This window comes from Mustelus asterias, chromosome 10, assembly GCF_964213995.1.
Source record: "Mustelus asterias chromosome 10, sMusAst1.hap1.1, whole genome shotgun sequence".
Lineage (NCBI taxonomy): Eukaryota > Metazoa > Chordata > Chondrichthyes > Carcharhiniformes > Triakidae > Mustelus > Mustelus asterias.
Window position 1 is genome coordinate 55,435,903 of NC_135810.1, and position 18,127 is coordinate 55,454,029.

Sequence of the window (18,127 nt, forward strand, 5' to 3'; positions counted from 1 at the left end):
TCATACTTCTCCAAAATAATGTATAGTTATGTTATATACTTTCTACCAGCATGTTATTGCTACAGTTTTAGAATCCAATTTGTTTTTGAATCAAATTAAAATTTCTATTTCTTTTGAAGAGATTGGATTTCAGTTGGGAAAAGGAATGAAGTCCCAGCAACTTCACAGTCCAAACTATTCTGAGGTCAGTATGGTTCTCTAACACTTTATTATTAATTCTTTGCCCCCACTCTGACTCTCCTCAGTCTTTTACATTGTTCTTTACAACACCATACAACCGTCTAAACTCGATATTGCATTCAACAGTTTGAGATTGTAATCACTGTTCCTGTTTTTTCCAGACAGTAGCTCTGGTTTTGATTCTGCTATTGTCATTTATAGCTCTCCTGGACCCATCTTTTTTACTTTTTTCATTTACCTGATTCCATTATTGGTTTTGTCATTTAATCATTCCTGCCTTTCTTTTGTTCCTTTCTCCCCACTGGAGCCTTCTTTTCCTACCTTTGTACTTGCTTGAAACCTGTTACACTTCTAACTTTTCTTAATTTTGTAAAAGATCATTGACCTGAAACATTGACATGGTTTCTCTCTGCAGATGCTCCCTAACCTGCTGAGTATTTCCGGCATTTTCAGTTTTTATTTCAGGTTACCAGCATCTGCAGTGTTTTGCTTTTTAGTGCTATAATTGTACAAGATAATATATATCTCTTATTTAGCTACCATCATTTGTTTTAAAAAAACTCGTTTTGTTTTTGCAGAATATTGAGAAGTTTGTGAAGGAATTTAACTGCAGTTTGAAGAAAAATAAGCAACTACATCCTTTGCTGGACGAGTTTGTGAGAAGGATTGGTGCAACACAGACTTTCAGTGTACTGTGTAGGGAGCTCCAGACAATATTCCATTGGTTTAGGCGCAGAAAACTAAAACATGGAACCTGCTATTTAGGAAATCAGTTTCTCAGATGTCAAAGACTTGGAATGGTGGAAGCTCTTGGCTACAGGTATGTATAGTCAATGGGAGAGGGTTGGAGAAAAGGAAAATAAATTCTTAGTGTTCTGGTGGTGAAACAAAGTTGTAGGTGCCCAGAAAAGCTAGTCCCTTTTCATAGAAGCCCTACATGCAGAAGGAGGCCATTCGACCAACCAAGACTGCACCGAGCACAATCCCACCCATGACCTATTCCCGTAACCCCGCATATTTATACTGCTAATCCCCCTGACACTAGGGTCAATTTACCATGGCCAATCAACCTAACCTGCACATCTTTGGACTGTGGGGGGGAAACCGGAGCACCCGGAGGAAACCTGCGCAGACATGGGGAGAATGTGCAAACTGCACACAGACAGTGACCCGAGGCGGGAATTGAACCCGGCACTGGCACTGTTGGGCATCAGTGCTAGCCACCGTGCTGCCCCATTTGTGAGGTAGGAAACTATTTTGCATATAATCCACAGAACCTACAGTTTTAACATCCTGTTAATCATACTTTGCAATCAAAATCAAATCAAAATTTAAAAAAAGACAGGATGGGTAAAACACGTGCATTGAAAACAGTAAAGAAATCTGCAAGTAATCTGGGTAGTATTTCTGACTAAAGTATTAGATTTATATTTGTGGTTTGTTTGAAACTAAAAGAAAATTTCTATATAGTTGTGATGCGAATAAAGCAATAACAAAACATAATAGTGTGTAATTTCTATTTGAAATGAGATGGCGATCATGTGATTTTAGCAATTAATCTTCAAGGAACTACTCATGGTGTTGGACAATCATTTCTGGGAGGATTGAACAACGTTTATGTCTGTGGAACATTGTGTCATTCTCCTTTGCTTGTTGGGTGGCACAGTGGGTAGCACTGCTGCCTCACAGCGCCCGGGACCCGGGACCCGGGCTCAATTCAGGCCTCGGGTCACTGTCTGTGTGGAGTTTGCATATTCTCCCCGAGTCTGCGTGGGTTTCCTCCGGGTGCTCCAGTTTCCTTCCACAGTCCAAAGATGTGCGGGTTAGGTGGATTGGCCATGTTAAATTGACCCTAGTGTCAGGGGGATTAGCAGAGTAAATATGTGGGGTTACAGGGATAGGGCCTGGCTGGGATTGTGGTCGGTGCAGACTCGATGGGCCGAATGGCCACCTTCTGCACTGTAGGAATTCTATGATTCTTGTAACTATAAAAACATATTAATTGTTAATTATTTAATCAGAACACCGCTGGGAATAATGCAGTGCTCCTTTCTCAAAATAGAATTTGCTCACGCTTATTACTTACAAGTTGTCAAGTCGTTCTCACTTGTTGAATGTGGGTATTCACTATCTCTTCTATAATAGTTGTGCTTTCTCGAAGGGGTGGAAGGGAAGGAAATGCTGCTTGTTCTGAAAGTTTGTCACATGTTCATCCCTGACAAGTATGTTGTAGCTCAAGACCATATTAAATTTCCCATCTCACCCAGCCACCATTGCACCTGAGTGCCTTTTCCATTTCCCACGTTAGCCACCCTTCTGGCCTTACACTACTGAAATGAAGACGGTTTTCTTCCATAGTGTTATGGGCTTCAAGGTCTATTCTATTACATTTAAAACTTTCAGCAGTATGAAGAATGAATCATAGAGACTGAAACTAGATTCAAACCCAAGCCAGAGGTGAAAATGGTGTATTAACTGAATGAAAATAACAGTAAATTATAAATCTCATAAAAGCTGAATAGTAACAATGACTGTATTTCTTTTCACTTAACAATATAGTTTTCCAAAGAAGTTCCATTTCATAAAAATGGCCATCTGCAGATATCTCACTGAAAAGTCCCGGGGAAAATTGCATCAAGATAAAATGTTTGAAAAATGCAAGAGCACAGTGACCCTTCTCCAGAACTATAAGATGAGACAATCAAAATTATACAAGATATTGCCAAGGATAAAGAAGTCCGCACTCGGGAAGAAGTGGACAAGGGTTAGACGTTATGCAAAGAACAGAAGCAAAAGGACATTACATACTGCTCCACGTTTTGCATTTGATGCACAAGCTGCCATAAAGAGACTGTGTGTTACTGGAGACATGTCTGCTGAACTTGCTGGAAACAATGGTTTGTATCAGAATCTCAAAAATATGGCACCTCCACTGGGTTCTGTGGGAGGAGGTTCAGCAGTTCTGCCCAAGATGGACGATGATATTGATGACATTTTTGCATCAATTGGTATATAGTTCCTTGAAATTTAAAAACCACTGCAAGTGAAATATTTGACAATCCAAACAAACTTGGAGAAGTACATTTCTCTTGGCATGAATTTGAAAAAAAATGCATAATTTAAGTGTTGCCTTATACTTGTGCCACTTTGACTTCTATTTTAATAATTTTAGAACCAGGTTTCTGGTCATTTATGAAAGGACCAAGAATGTGGCTCTATGTATTTTCTCTCCTAAAACTGTTTGAGGGTATGTTAAGGTGGTAAAAGGGAAGAAATAAATCCTATTTTCTTGCTGGTTTTCAGCTTTACATTCATATCTCCTGGAATTTGCAGTTGTAGTTATAATTTTTCCTAGTTTGTTATACCTCTGGCATTTATTGTTACATTTTCAAGAGCTGGGCCATATCCCTCAAAATCTTTTCTCCCCTGATGAAAATTAGTTCATTTCTGTTCATCAACTCTTGCTATTTAGTTTGAATTTCTAAAATCACCATTTAAAAGAAATACACATGATTGATATAAATTTGGAAAGGCATCTTCGGAGCAGTTTTTTCTCCTAATTACTACTGCAAAGATAGTTTTCTACCACACACAATGGACCATTACCTAGCTGTTCTGCACACTTATTTTATTTAAGTTGATTTTATTACCGTGCAGTATTTCATATATTTGTAATTTCATGTGAGGCTGAGTAATAAAAACAGCATTGTGATCATATTTCTTGATTTAATCATTAAGCTCCAAAGTGTACAAACTTTTTGATATGTTTTAAATTCACCATGACAATCAGTAATGCTATTTCAGCACTGGTGTAAATTCAGATTTTTCACCAGTTCCCAGTAGTTCCTGTGTACTTCTCTCAGTCAGGAGCGGGGAGCTAGCATTGTGATGTTATATATAGTGAAATCAGCAGCTTTTATATCACAGCGCTATTATTCCCCCCTTTATTTTGTCCAGCTTTTGAAAATTACACTGCAAGAATTGATCATGTAATGGCACAATAGGTTGGAATTTTCATAATAAATATCTATGCAAGATTTGATAAATTATACATCTTTACCATTTAAATAAAACATAAATGCATGTAATTTTTAAAACAAAATGAGAGACAGGAGGCGGTCACAATTACCTCCGTATGGTCAAATATTGCTGATGGAACTGCATTAATCTTCATGAAGTTAGTGAATGGTTCTCGAACATGTTTTGGTTGTGTCCTGGAGAATCATTCTCTAGTGTATTATGACCCACTGACTTAGAACACTGGTAACTATAAAGGGGACAACCATCATTCTTGTTCATTTAGCTTTCTCCTTCCATTCTGTTTCCTCTCTCCTTTTTTACTTGTGACATTTTTCCTTCCTTTTCTACACCATTATGCTAATTCATGGAAAGTAATAGAAGTGCTTGGATATGATGACTGATCAGGAAGTGGCAATAGTTTGGGAGGTAGGGTTCTTAAGTGCATTAGGTTGGCCAGGGTCACACCACATTTTTGAGATCTACTGGAAAGTGTTTCCAGTTCCACTCTTCCCTCTTGTACACAAAATGACAAAGGGAAGTTACAAAAAGGAGGACACGGTACAGGTACGGGTTTTGTTAAGTTTTTGCAAAAAAAGAATCCATTGACATGTGTAAAGGTAAAACCCAAATGACCTTGTCAACAATATTACATAACATATGAACACATTGAGCAAAATCTTTTATAGGTTTGTACTTGTGTCCAGGACATAACTTGGTGGCTTCTCCTCTGCTCCGAGCCCCCCCTTCAAGATGCCATTGGGGTGTTTCACTTCCAAATGGGGGGCCCCATTTGTTAAGACATCAACTGGTACTTTTTCATCTGTTTGAAATCCTCCATTCGTTAAAGCATCGGCTGGAATAGATTTCTCTTCATCATTTGCATGTTCTGAAGCATTATCTGTGCTGCTCTTGCCATATCGTTTGTAAAGTTGATACACTGAGTAAAATACATAAAATGCTTAGACTTTCAGTGTGTTTGCTAAAATTGTGAATATTAGCAGCAACATATGCTTCATAATACCATTTTGCATTTATATAGCACATTTAACATAGTTTATAACTTCACAGGCATTATTGGACAAGAATGGACACCATATCATTGGAGGAGGTACATGCTCAACAAAGTGGGTTTTAAGGAGCACCCTAATAGATGGGGAAAGGCAGAGGAATTTGGATTTCAAGTGCCAAAGATATTGTGGAAATGCCTGAAGGCACAAGCAGGCGATGTGTAAGAAATGAGGGATGGGCAACAGAAAGACCCATAAGAATGGCAAATTTTAAGGGAGGGTGCATGCCAGGGAATTAAAAGCCAGTAGGTCAGGAAAGGGCCTGAGGCTTATTCATGAAGGAAATTAATCTGGAAGGCAGCAGGGAAGTAGGATGATCAGGTCAGTGACCTGAGAAGGCCTGGTCCCTGTTGTCAGTATCTAATGAGGCCTGAAGCAGATGTAACTTCTGTCCACCCCAAACATGGATTGCAACATTAAAGGCAACAGGGTTGAAGGGAGAATTTTTCCGTGGTGGCATTTTTGCTGCTTCTAACTCCTATTTGACTGGCGATTTTAACACTTGGATGAATATTGTGTCTGAATCACTATATAAGGGCAAATGTGGAGTCCACCATAACCTTCAAACAGAATCGGGCTGGAGAATTCCAAAACTACAGTTGGTAATTTGTTAGAGCTAATCATCTGTACAGTTTGCATTTTAGCAGCAACAACATGTCACCACCAATACCTCCCCATCCCTATCACATATTCTGTCCTCATCTCCCCTGCCATGTCACAAAGATGCACCAATACATTCCCAAAGATGTAATGAGTTGACCCTGAATATTTCAGTCTGGTTAGGAACAGAGGTTAACAGGGCCTATATTGCTGCATTATGTGAACAGTAGGCATTAGCATTTTTGGAGCTATCATAGCCACTTTAAAGGTGAAGTAAGGTTGGAATACTAGTAAATTTGTACAGCAGTCCCTCCTCCTTACCATTACCCTCTTTCAAAAGACTACTACTATTCAACAGATGACAGGCTGACTGGCCTGTAGGTTTCTCATTAACACATGGTCCTTTCTTTCTGAAGATTGGTGTGTTTGCTTTTTTTTTTCAATCCTTGATCACACTACTCTCATTTCTAATAATTTCCAAGTGGCAATAATGTGATTGAATTCAGTAATCATTTTAAGTACTCCCATATGATGTCCATCTGGATCCGATGCCTTGTCTTCTGTTAGCTACTGAAGTCTATTAATAACTGCAACGTGTAAATTTTCTATTTTTCTTAGTGCCCTAGCTCCCTGCTCCAGTGCAACTTCTGTGCGAGAGAGTGAAACAAAAAGATTTACTTTCTAGCCCATGTTCGCATTTTAAGTTTTCTCAATGCTTCAATGATTTCCTTTATCACCTGTTTGCTGCAAATATATAAGAACATAAGTAGATGCAGGAGTAGACTGTACAACCCTTCAAGCCTGCTCTGCCATTCAAACAACCGTAGTTGATCTGAATCAACTCTACTTTCCAGCCTGCTGCCCATATCCTTGATTTCCTGAGAGACCAAAAAACCCTACTAATTTTGCCTTTAATACAATCAATGATGGAGCATCCGCAACTCTGGAGCTGACAATTCTAAAGATTCCCAACCTTCTGAGCGAAGAAATTTCTTCTTAACTCAGTCCTAAATGACTCCTCACCTGAAATTGTGTCCCTGTGTTCTAAGTTCCCCTAACCAAGGGAAACAACTTAGAACTCTAGAAAGTCTGTTCAGAATCTTGAATGTTTCAATGAGATCACCTTTCATTCTTCTAAACTCCAGAGAATATAGACACAATTTACTCAGCCTCTCATCATAGGACAACCCTCTTGTCCCAGGGACCAATCTAGTGAACCTTTGTAAATTACATACCATAGCAAAACCTAAGGAACTAAAAGCTAACAAATACCCTGTTATCTACCAGTTCCTGCTCCACGCTATAATGTGCAGTTTCCTTCACTTCTCTCTCATTCTGAATCTGCCTTTTGTCATTCCATCATGCTTTATTAATTTAAATCCTTCTCATAACTTTACTCTCTGCGCAAGGACAGTGGTTCCAATTCATAGAACCTCCCAGTGCAGAAGGAGGCCACTCGGCCCATCGAGTCCGCACCGGCAACAACCCCACCCAGGTCGCATCCCTGCAATCCCATGCATATTTACCCTATTAATCCCTCTAACCTACGCATCCCGGGACGCTAGGGCAATTTAGCATAGCCCATGCACATAACCCGCACATCTTTGGACTGTGGGAGGAAACCGGAGCACCTGGAGGAAATCCACGCAGACGCGGAGAACGTGCAAACTCCCCATAGCCAGTGACCCAAGCCCGGAATCGAAACCAGGTCACTGGAGCTGTGAGGCAACAGTGCTAATCACTACCTCCATGCCATATGTAATTTAATGCAAATACAAACTGTCTTGGTCTGTACAGCTTTGGTTTGCCCAATGTTTGTCCAAATGGGAAACTGAAATATTTTCTTCTGTATTATCCTTGCCAAGTGCAGGTATGTCTAATATGCTTGTTCCCAGTGTGTTTTAATTCTATTTGATGGTCTTATTGAAGACAAAGGAAAAACCAAAAACTTACATCCAATCATTATAGCTGCAAACAAAATTTGAAAAACACTGTAGATGAGTGGAAACGTGAACATGCGCACAAGTTGTTCAGGTGTAAAGGAGAGCTGGACAATGGTTGTGCAGAGCTGAGTGTTCTGTGCACCAGTCTCTAAAGCTACAGTACGACACCTGCAAGATAAAGAAAATTTTAATGTTGATTTTAAGATGCTGGAAAGACTAACAAGATAATACCTAACACTGCACTGAGTTTACAGAATGAAGGAATGTGTTAAGAGCTTTGCTCCCTTAAATTGAGTTGAGTGATAACATCTATCAGGAAGGTAGTTTTAGATTACTTTGAAAAACAATTTTTCAGTTCAACTGCTTAATTTGTTTCTATTTTCTGTTTTTGTTAAATATGATACATATAAAATGAAGTTAGAACTGTATACTGGTTTGACAAACCTATGTTAAGTGTACATGAACAAATACAAACCAAAAAATCATTAAAAACACAAACATTCCCTTGTTATTGGATCATATAACCATTAAAATTAAGCATTTATTGTGACGAGGATCATAAGCATGCTAATTAGATAATGAACTGTTGACTTTTAAGTAGCAAGTTAGCATTCGGCTGCAAGATTATACACTATGTTCAGTAATTTTGACTGAAGATTTCATCAGAGGAATAACTTAGCAATAAGTTTAAAAATTAGAATTTGTTTTGGCTAGTTTTTGGTAATTATAAACCAAAGTGAAAACGCTGGAAAATCTCAGCAGGTCTGGCAGCATCTGTAAGGAGAGGAAAGAGCTGACGTTTCGAGTCCAGATGACCCTTTGTCAAAGCTAAAAGGCATTTTCTCTTTTGGTTTCAGATTCCAGCATCCACAGTAACTTGCTTTTATTTTGATAATTATATCTAACTACGAATCCTGAATTTGCCTCTGAAAAATAAATAGCAAATATTGCCAATTTGGAAATGTGAAATGAAAACACAGAAAGAGTAGGCAATCTATTTTCTAGGCTCGTACCTTCAGAACTGCAAAAAGAGATGTATAACAAGTCTCTTAGCAGAACCAGAAAAAGAGAATGAGGTGGAGCAGGGTGGTGGGGGCCTGGAATGCGCTGCCAGGCAAGGTGGTGGAGGCGGACACGCTGGGAACGTTTAAGACTTATCTAGACAGCCATATGAACGGAGTGGGAATGGAGGGATACAAAAGAATGGTCTAGTTTGGACCAGGAAGCGGCGCGGGCTTGGAGGGCCGAAGGGCCTGTTCCTGTGCTGTATTGTTCTTTGTTCAATGTGGCACCTGGCACGATTCTTCCTTTAATTACACATGTGGGCTGAAGATGCAGTTTGGAACTCTAGGGACACTCGTAGCTCCAAACAAACAAGTGCCAACAAACTCAATTTGTCACCCAATGGTTCTATCGTGTTTCTCATGTTTGTAGCCATTATTCAACTGAGATCATCCAGCCACCACTGATACTTCAGGTCAGATTTTAACTCAGTCAAGACCCATTCACTTATACAGAGTTAAAATCAGGCCCATCACTTCCTGTCTGTGTGTGTGTTGGTCTGCTTTTGCCTCCGAGCTCCCTATTTCTGGTTCTAAAGAGACATGTTCGTCACTTATTTTTCCAAATATTTATGAGCCTGCAATATTCATTGCTTGTTCTCTGCTGTGAGTGTCTTCCCAGCTGCTTCAGTTTGTGTTTCTTCTCTGAAAAACTGTATCACATTTTATATCATGTAACAATATTTCATTTATGATTGTACAAAAAATCTGTACCTGAACCAAGGCTGACCAGCAATACGAGCCAAAATAAATCCTAGAGTATATCCAATAGCTGGATAGATTGTTCCAATGATCCACAGGGAAGGAGATGTTACCCAGGACCCTCTGTACAGGAGGGCTCCAGTCACAGCTATACCAACTATGAGGAATATTCCAGTAATAGAGCCAATCTAAGGAGAAAAGATTTATTTTGAAATCAGAAAATTCAGAGTCACCATGGCAAAGAATGAGGCCATTTAGCCCATTGAGTCCACACCTGCTCTCTGTAGAGCAATCCAGTCGGCCCCATTCCGCTTCCACCCCATAATCCTGTGGTTTATTTCCATTAAATATCCATGCAATTTCCATCCAATTAAAGCAGTAAAATGCTCAGATTTTAACAAGTGGACAATTGCTTTCTGAATATTGTATCACATTGAGACCTGAGTGAGAAGTGTCACTGACGGGCAGGATCAGCATTGGTATTAAGTTTCATACAAATACGGACAGATTACCACTGTCCTGTGAATAATATATTTCAAAATAAGTGGTGGCGGTTTTCATACATGGATATTCTACTGGCAAGTTAGCTCATAAAAATAATGAAGACCGTTGATAATTTATTTCTGTCTTTTTGTCTAAATTTCAATAAATATCCACATACATTTGATCTTTGGCCACGATTACAAATCAGTCTCTCAAACTTTCAAGTAAAATATGACAAAATGAATCACCACATATGAAGAACCATTTTCTCTCGTTTAAAAGTTTATTTATTAGTGTCACAAGTAGGCTTACATTAGCAATGAAGTTACTGTGAAAATCCCCTAGTCGCCACATTCCGGCACCTGTTTGGGTACACTAAGAGGGAATTTAGCATAGCCAATGCACCTAACCATGTTTTTCGGACTGTGGGAGGAAACCAGAGCACCCAGAGGAAACCCATGCAGACATGGGGAGAACGTGCAGACTCCACACACACAGTGACCCAAGCTGGGAATTGAACCTGGGGTCCCTGGCACTGTAAGACAGCAGTGCTGAACACTGTGCCACTGTGTCCCTTGTTGCTGGGGAGAGCTGCTGATATTGCTTAGTTGGACAGGTTTAAATTGTCATGAAGTTGTGGGCAATGTGTGCCTGCAGTTTTCATTGAGAAGCTTCCCACCAATAATAGAAGTTAGAATGTTATCCAAAGAAGCGTTCGCCATATAAAGCAACTACTCAAAATCATGCTGAAAATCACCCTGAAAAATTCTAGAACTCTCATAAAATAATTGCCAAACTTTTGGTGGTTTTTATTTTCCAAATTTCCTGTCTTCTTGTTTCTGCTTTTTCAGATTTCAATCAGCTGTTACTCCACTGTCATGATATTGGGACAGAATTTATTGAAAGAATAATGCCGTGTAAATGACAGAGCCATTCATCATTAACGTGCAAATCAGATAACAACTTGTGGTGAGGGAGGAATACCTGGTGAATTGTGAATCGCCATAAATGGTTTGATAATTTCTGTCACTTTGCTGTTAGCTTCACAAAAACATTATGCCCTTAACCGCCAAAAGGTTTCTTGAAGTTGGTGCATTTTCACAATTTAGCATTAAATTTGCCACAGTAAGTTAAGTCTAGTAATTAATAATGCAAGTACCCTTTTAACAATATGATAATTATGAATGACTGCCAGTCAATCTCCCTGCCCAGAAAGTGAAAATTGAAATTGTGGAGCCTTGTTTCTTTACATAATGAATTGTAGTTGGAAACTTTCAAGGTGATAAATTTTCTTTTTCTATCTAACTTTTTTTCACACCAAAAAATCCAATATTTCTTTCCTTCATCTTATTGATCTTTCTATACCTGATGCCCTTCATTACATTTTAAAGTGAATTCACTCATTTTAATTCACCTCTCAGCCCTCAGGAGATGTCCTATTGGTACAACCCTTCACCACGGTGCTGATGTTTTCCTGTCCTGGCCTTGCCGCTATCAGCTCGCACTTCCAACAATTTATAGGGGAGAAGAAATTGAGCTGAAGGCTGAGGGAATATATATATAACTAACCAGACATTCTATAAGATGACCAGCTGCTGCAGATACTGGCCTGTTGCTGTTTTAAAATTTCCTTTCTTTGTTTTTATCCTTTGGGCTGTCTCTGATATTAAATTAACAATACTGGAGCCTGGACTGATCTCAAATATGGGGATGGAAAGTTTCTATTTAAATACTACAACATTGGAGGAGTAGCACAATAGGAACCCATTGGTATAAAAGCAAAATATTGCGGAGGTAGGAAATCTGAAATAAAAACAGAAAATGCTCATCAAATCTGGCAACGTCTGTGGAATGGGAAACAGAGGTAACAGGGTAAACAGAATTCACATCCATTTGATTTATTCAGAAGAAGCATCACACCAACTTGAAACGTTAACTCAGTTTCTCTCTCCACAGATGCTGTTAAACCTGCTGAGTTTTTTCAGCATTTTCTGATTTTATTGTTGGCACTGTTCTGTTGGATCAGCTGTCTGGCAAAATTGCTATACTAGAAGGATAGTCTTCCAGGATCTATTCCTGTATATAGAAAGTCTCTCTCAACTTTCAAAACTCAATTTTCTGAAGACTCAAGTCTCTAGTGTTCTATGGGAAGGTGTGGATTATGGCCCTGTAATACAGTAATTCTCATGCCACATCTTTGGGCTCGAGAAAGGTACAGATAAACAGCATAAATAGCTGATTTTAGTCAGCCAGCCTTGGGGCTAACATCAGGAGACTGGGAAAAGTTGCATGTGTAATTTTAAGACAAGTACCTTCTACTTCACCTTGTGTAAATCATTAATTAAGCAATTTTTATTTATTTTAATGCAACATTTTTATAGTCTTGGGAATCATGTTCATTGGGTTGAATCTTTGTGGAGTTGCCCTTTTAAAGAAAATGGGCAGAAATGCCATAAAAAGCTGGCATTTTATGACATTTCCATGGAAGTTATATTTGGATAATAATGGGAATTCTATGTCCCTCACTCTTTCAAAATTCATTCCAGATATGTTAACTGAAATAAACTGAATTTATGCTGAAAAGAAGAAAAACGCCTGTGAGGTCTAATGGACTTAGCAGCCTAGGGTTTGTGGTCAGCAGTGAACCATGAAGTAAGCCTTGCTGAATGATCTAGCTACCTTGCTGGAAATAATTTCAGCTCCATTTAATTTCTTAATGGCTGTGTTTATTTGGGCTGCAATACTAGGGGAAGTAGTTCTTGCACAGTTTCAGTCTCTGTGTCAATATCAGAATGCTAGCTGTGTGCATTGAAATAAAGAAGTTGGCTTGACACAAACTAATAATAAAGTTTAAGTTACCCATTTTTAGGTCTGCATTGTCCTTAACCAATTGTAAGTTCTTATATCTAATCCATCAGTCATAGAATTATAGAATCCCTACAGTGCAGAAAGAGGCCATTTGGCCCATCAAATCTGCACTGACTCTCCAACAGAGGATCCCACCCAGCCCTATCCCCGTAACCCCATGTATTTATTCTGCTCACCCCCTTCCGACGCTAAGGTGCAATTTAGCATGGCCAATCCACCTAACCAGCAAATCTTTGGACTGTGGAAGGAAACTGGAGCACCCAGAGGAAACCCACGCACACACGGGGAGAATGTGCAAACTCCATACAAACAGTCAGCCATGGCTAGAATTGAACCGAGTCACTGGCGCTGTGAGGCAGCAGTGCTAACCACTGTGCCACCGCGCTGCCCTCAACCACTTGGAAAAAGATCACTGGAAATCTCAAAGTGAACACATAAACATCAATTATTCCAGCAGTGTGGTTAACTCTTAATTGCCCTCAGGGATGAGCAATGAATGCTGCCCCAGCCAGCGACGCCCACATTCCATGATCAAAACTAAAGAGGTTCTCCCGCACATCTGCAGTTTTAGCAGATAATTTGGAGAAGTCCCAGAGAAATTCTAAGCTCTCTTAAATATTTCTCTAGTTTGAATACTGTTTGAAGTTGCTTACCTTCAGTATGAGCCTGGCCTTTTCTGGCCATTTATAGTTCACATAAACCCCAGCAGCAACAGGAATTAGGAGGCTTGCCAGGGTGATGCCTAGAATACATAAGGTTCAGATTTATACATTTCCCATAACTGAACATATGAAAATATAGACTCATGTTCTGACAATTATTGTGAAATGTGGTGTTCACAAATTACCTATGCTGTCATAAGGGATCTGGATGGTATCTGTGTCAACCCAGGTTTTAGTGTAGATGAAGAGGCAAAGAGGCATCATTCCCATCCCCAGTATTGTGGAACACGTTGTCATACTTACACTGAAAGCAAAAATATGTTTAAATAAATGTGGAAAGCAAAAATATGTTTAATTAAATGTGGAAAGCAAAACTAAACAGCAAAATAAGTTCTTAGCCTTTAAAATTGTATTGTAGTAATTGAGCAGAAAAATGTTTAGTGGGGTTATAACAAACAAGCACTGTTTCCAGTTTGAATTTGCTAATAAAATGTAGGCTGTGCTTGTTCGAGCTCCGATTGTAAATAAAAAGAAATGATTGAACAGTGCTTCACTGAAGATTGAGTTTCTAACAATATTTAATTGCACAGCTATTAAAACTTCTTAAATCTTCTGCTCTAAGTAAGTTACAGTTAGACAATTTCAGATAACAAAATTAAACGTCGTTGAGCCAATCCTGCAGCTTCCACAGGCCAGGGCAGATCACTATTTAGATTTAATTTTTTTGTGTGCAGTTTTTGATGCGCAGGTTAACATAATTTTTAAAATGTCCGTGTCAATCTGTTTAGTCTGAAATAACAGACAGGAAAATAATACAAAGTGTTAACCATTCCTCTGAAAAGTGGCTCTTGGTGGTAACTAAATTAGTAAGTGGAATTTCATCGTTCACCACGCATTTTAATTGCTAACAATATCTTCCTAACAAGACTGAGATACTCTTTGGAGGTGAAATTGATCTTTGCGGGAGAGCAGATTGGATAATAACAGCTCGGCAGATTGTTTCTACGTGAAAATAAAATCTGATTTTATTTTCATGCAAGATTTAAAACCAGCTGCTGACATGTTAACCCCCAATTTGTATTATTACTGCTGACTAATTTTACTCTTTTTGTATCTAGCCTGTCACTGATTTTAAACAGTAATGGTGCTTAAATTTCCCCCCACAATTGCTCAGTGTGACTGAATAATCATGATGTTATGAAGATAAGTTACACATAATGGCAACTTATTTAAATATCACCATTGGGAAATAACTGAAATAGCGTAAAAATCTTATCTGCTCTTTAACCGACAGACTATTATTTATAATTATTTAAACATTTCAGTGCCACTTGGAACCTTCTTACTGCTTCAAAGATGCATATTTTTGTTAAAATAGTAAGGGGACATAAAACGTTGGCCGGATCTGGATGACTCCTCTCAACACATGGCCAAATAGTAACTGGAATTTAATACAAATATAAATGATTTCATAGACTGAAAATCTGAAATGAAGGAGAAAATGTTGGAAACATATGGCAGGTCCATACATTATAAAGGAGAGAACACTTGCATCAAAACATTTGGCCGGACTCCATAAGAATAGAATTTACACAGTCATAATCTTGGAATTAGAATTAAAGCCAGACAGATACAGAAAGCTAATCAAAATATTCTGAGAATATAGAATGCATTGCCCTCAGAAAAGAATGGATATAGAATGTATTGCAGTGTTGAAATGAAGTTTAAATATATACATGGCAAATAAGGATATGAAGAAAAGTTAGCAATTCGAATTCAAAAATGCTGGGGTTGATTTGAAATATGCTTACTGGACATAAAGCCAGAAATATGGATCACCTCTTCATTACAGAAGCAACCCAATTTGTATTTCTGTTTATTGAGTGGCTGATTTGCAATGTCAGTTTCAGATCCCAGTGGCAAATTGAAAATTTGCCCCATTTGGTTGCCATGGCAAACAAAGCAGGGTGGGTTGGATGAACAGATTGGTATCCACCTCTATTTGCTTCAGAAATAACCAACTATATTTGGTTAAAAGCAGAGTACTGCGGATGCTGGAAACTGAAACAAAAACAGAAAATGCTGGAAAATCTCAGCAGGTCTGACAACATCTGTGGGAAGAGAATAGAGCCAACGTTTCGAGTGTAGATGACCCTTCATCACAAAGCGTCATCTAAACTCAAAATGTTGACTCTATTTTCTCCCCACAGAAGCTGTCAGACCTGCTGAGATTTTCCAGCATTTTCTGTTTTTGTTGCAACTATATTTGGTTTTAATTTGCAGGCAAAGGAAATATTCCTTCTGTTGCTTATTGTTCAGTGACACCTGCTAGAAAATTTGATGGTGTGGATGTCAGATGCAGGTTGGAGCTTGGCTGTGAATCACTGTTAACGCTGTGGAGACAGAGGAATGAAGATTGCATAAGGCTCTGAAGGACACCAGTGGATGTGAAACTGTGTCTTAGAATGAGCCTTTAGCAGAGGAAGGATGTAAAGAGAATTCTGATCTGTGTCACATAACACAGGCAGATAAATAATAAGGAAGTTCAGATTATCTTTTTTTATTTTTACTGCATATTTCTTTAAATAAATATTATAACCAATTAAAGTAATTTATATTTGACCATTTAATTAGAAATGAAGCTTTATATGCTATCTGTTCAATCTGCATGTGAGTTAAATTTGTCCTCCACAAATGCACCTCCCTGAGGTTTAATGCTTAGGCAATCTGTATTGTCATGATCAGCAGTTCATATGACAGGCAGGACTAATACTGAATAGAATAAATATTGGAGATATATGTATAAGGTTAGGATAAATCTGCATAAAACCTTTATTGTCATGATGATTAAGTATGTTCAGCTCACACATGTAAAAGTATGTAAAATATAACTGATGCAGTTGGCATGTTTGCTGAGAGTTCCTCTCTTGCTAGCCTGCAATCCTCTGAACAGAAAATCATGGGCTGGCTTATGCTGGGGCAGCAAGGCTTGCCTGATGTGTTCTAGGTCTGCAAGGCTGAAAACACTGTGGCCAACGCTGCCAACAACTTACACCAATTTAGCGTCTATCAATGTGCACCAGAACAAGAGATAAGATTTAAAGATTTAGATTTTATGGCAGTTTTCTTGGTAGTGTCAACATCTAACAAAATACAACTCCTCCAGAAGAAGTAAATCTTACATTGAATAATAATAATATATGAAAAGCAAAACTATGCTTAGAACGTCAAGTCAATGAAATGGGTTACTCATGAGCAGAGTTAGTCTGATTGGAAAAACAAAACATGATAATACCAGAGTGAAAGCGTCTACTTACCTCAGATCCATGTCCCCATCCATCCAATAGGTCATTATGTTTGAACCGGTTCCACCTGGACAGCATCCCATTATTAATACCGCAACTGCTTGAACAGGGTGGATACTAAAGGCCGTTGAAAGCAGAAAGGCTGTGAGGGGCATAATACCAAACTGGCAAAGGAAGCCCACACATATACCCCAAGGTTTCTTAATGTGGCCCCAAAGCTTTTTTGCTTCGACATTGCAACCCATGGAAAACATCACCAAAGCCAAGAGGATTGTCAGCACAGAACTTAAAATAAGGCTCATAGACTGGTTAAAATTGTCAGTAGGCACCAGACAGGATGTATCATTGCAGTTGGTGGCATGTTCAGGACAGACCGAATCAATCATTCTTAGGCTTCTGACTGTCTCCATAGTCGTAGCTTCTCTGTCTTCTCAGGTCCACAGTCCTTATCAAAATAAATCTTTAAGAGAGAAGCAGAAAGATGTGAGGAGTTCAGAGGCAATCAGCTCAGAATCCTCAGCATAAAGGGAAGGAGCTGAATGTGTTTTCGCCTTTAATATAGTCAAGACAGTAATAAAAGTCGTCATAAACACCTACTCATATTTTATAGGATTGGTCATTGGCAGTGTAAAGAAATGAGAGTCATTATGAGTTAAATTATATTGTTAACCCTCTTGAATAATGTATTTTAGCTTCAAAGTATTGTACAAACATTATTGTTGCCCAAAAGTGTATTTCTTACGTATGTACGACTGATTATTATATATCAGGACTAGAGCAATGTACAGAATCTAAGAATATGTTCTAATTTACAGGACATGTTATTGAATTGCGTAGGATTATGTAGGACACACGGCACAGAAACAGGCCATGAGACTCATCCAGTCAATGCCAGCGGTTATGCTCAACTGGAGAAACATCCCACTGTTCCTCATTTAAATCTATCACCTTAACCCTCGGGGCTGGATTTTACATGCTCCCACCAGGTGCGTTTTTAGTGAGCTGGGAGGCACATAATATAGTTCAGGTGTCTGACCTGCCACCTTCCTGTCCAGCCCTAAGCACACCCCTAGACAGCCTGCCCACCCTTTGTAGATAAATAATTAAAGGTCATTTAGACTTGTTACCAACACTATTGACCTGAATAATATGCTGCCCATGCCACAGCATGTTTGGCATGCAAAATCAAGTGGAAGTGGGTGATGAAGTGGAAATGGTCAAGAGATTCAAGTTTCT

General features: G+C 38.8%; 2 protein-coding genes across 6 annotated transcripts in view; one reads left to right on the forward strand and one right to left on the reverse strand.

Annotated features, from left to right (window-relative positions):
- The window catches only part of rmp64 (ribonuclease MRP subunit p64), a 19,217-nt gene extending 14,054 nt beyond the window's left edge, over positions 1–5,163 (forward strand). For all 5 annotated transcript variants that reach the window (XM_078221729.1, XM_078221725.1, XM_078221728.1 and 2 more), the window contains 3 exons: positions 120–184; positions 759–1,000; positions 2,740–5,163. In XM_078221729.1, the coding sequence (XP_078077855.1) occupies positions 120–184; positions 759–1,000; positions 2,740–3,196 (764 nt within the window). In that variant the 3' untranslated portion in view covers positions 3,197–5,163. The remainder of the gene's footprint in view (positions 1–119; positions 185–758; positions 1,001–2,739) is intronic.
- slc10a2 (solute carrier family 10 member 2) lies at positions 3,889–17,422 on the reverse strand. The gene is made up of 6 exons (XM_078221737.1): positions 16,904–17,422; positions 13,772–13,890; positions 13,578–13,666; positions 9,586–9,761; positions 7,821–7,978; positions 3,889–5,137 (listed from the first exon to the last, which is right to left on the reverse strand). The coding sequence occupies exons 1-6, from the start codon at positions 17,299–17,301 to the stop codon at positions 4,881–4,883; spliced, it is 1,197 nt and encodes a 398-aa protein (XP_078077863.1). The 5' UTR covers positions 17,302–17,422; the 3' UTR covers positions 3,889–4,880.
- Positions 17,423–18,127: the final 705 nt, after the last annotated feature.

Coding starts and splice junctions, on each gene's coding strand:
- slc10a2 (XM_078221737.1), bottom strand. CDS start 17,301: ATGGAGACAGTCAGAAGCCTAAGAATGATTGATTCGGTCTGTCCTGAA. Junction 13,891..16,903: donor GATGGGGACATGGATCTGAG/GTAAGTAGACGC, acceptor TTTTGCTTTCAG/TGTAAGTATGACAACGTGTT. Junction 7,979..9,585: donor GCTGGTCAGCCTTGGTTCAG/GTACAGATTTTT, acceptor TTTATCTTGCAG/GTGTCGTACTGTAGCTTTAG.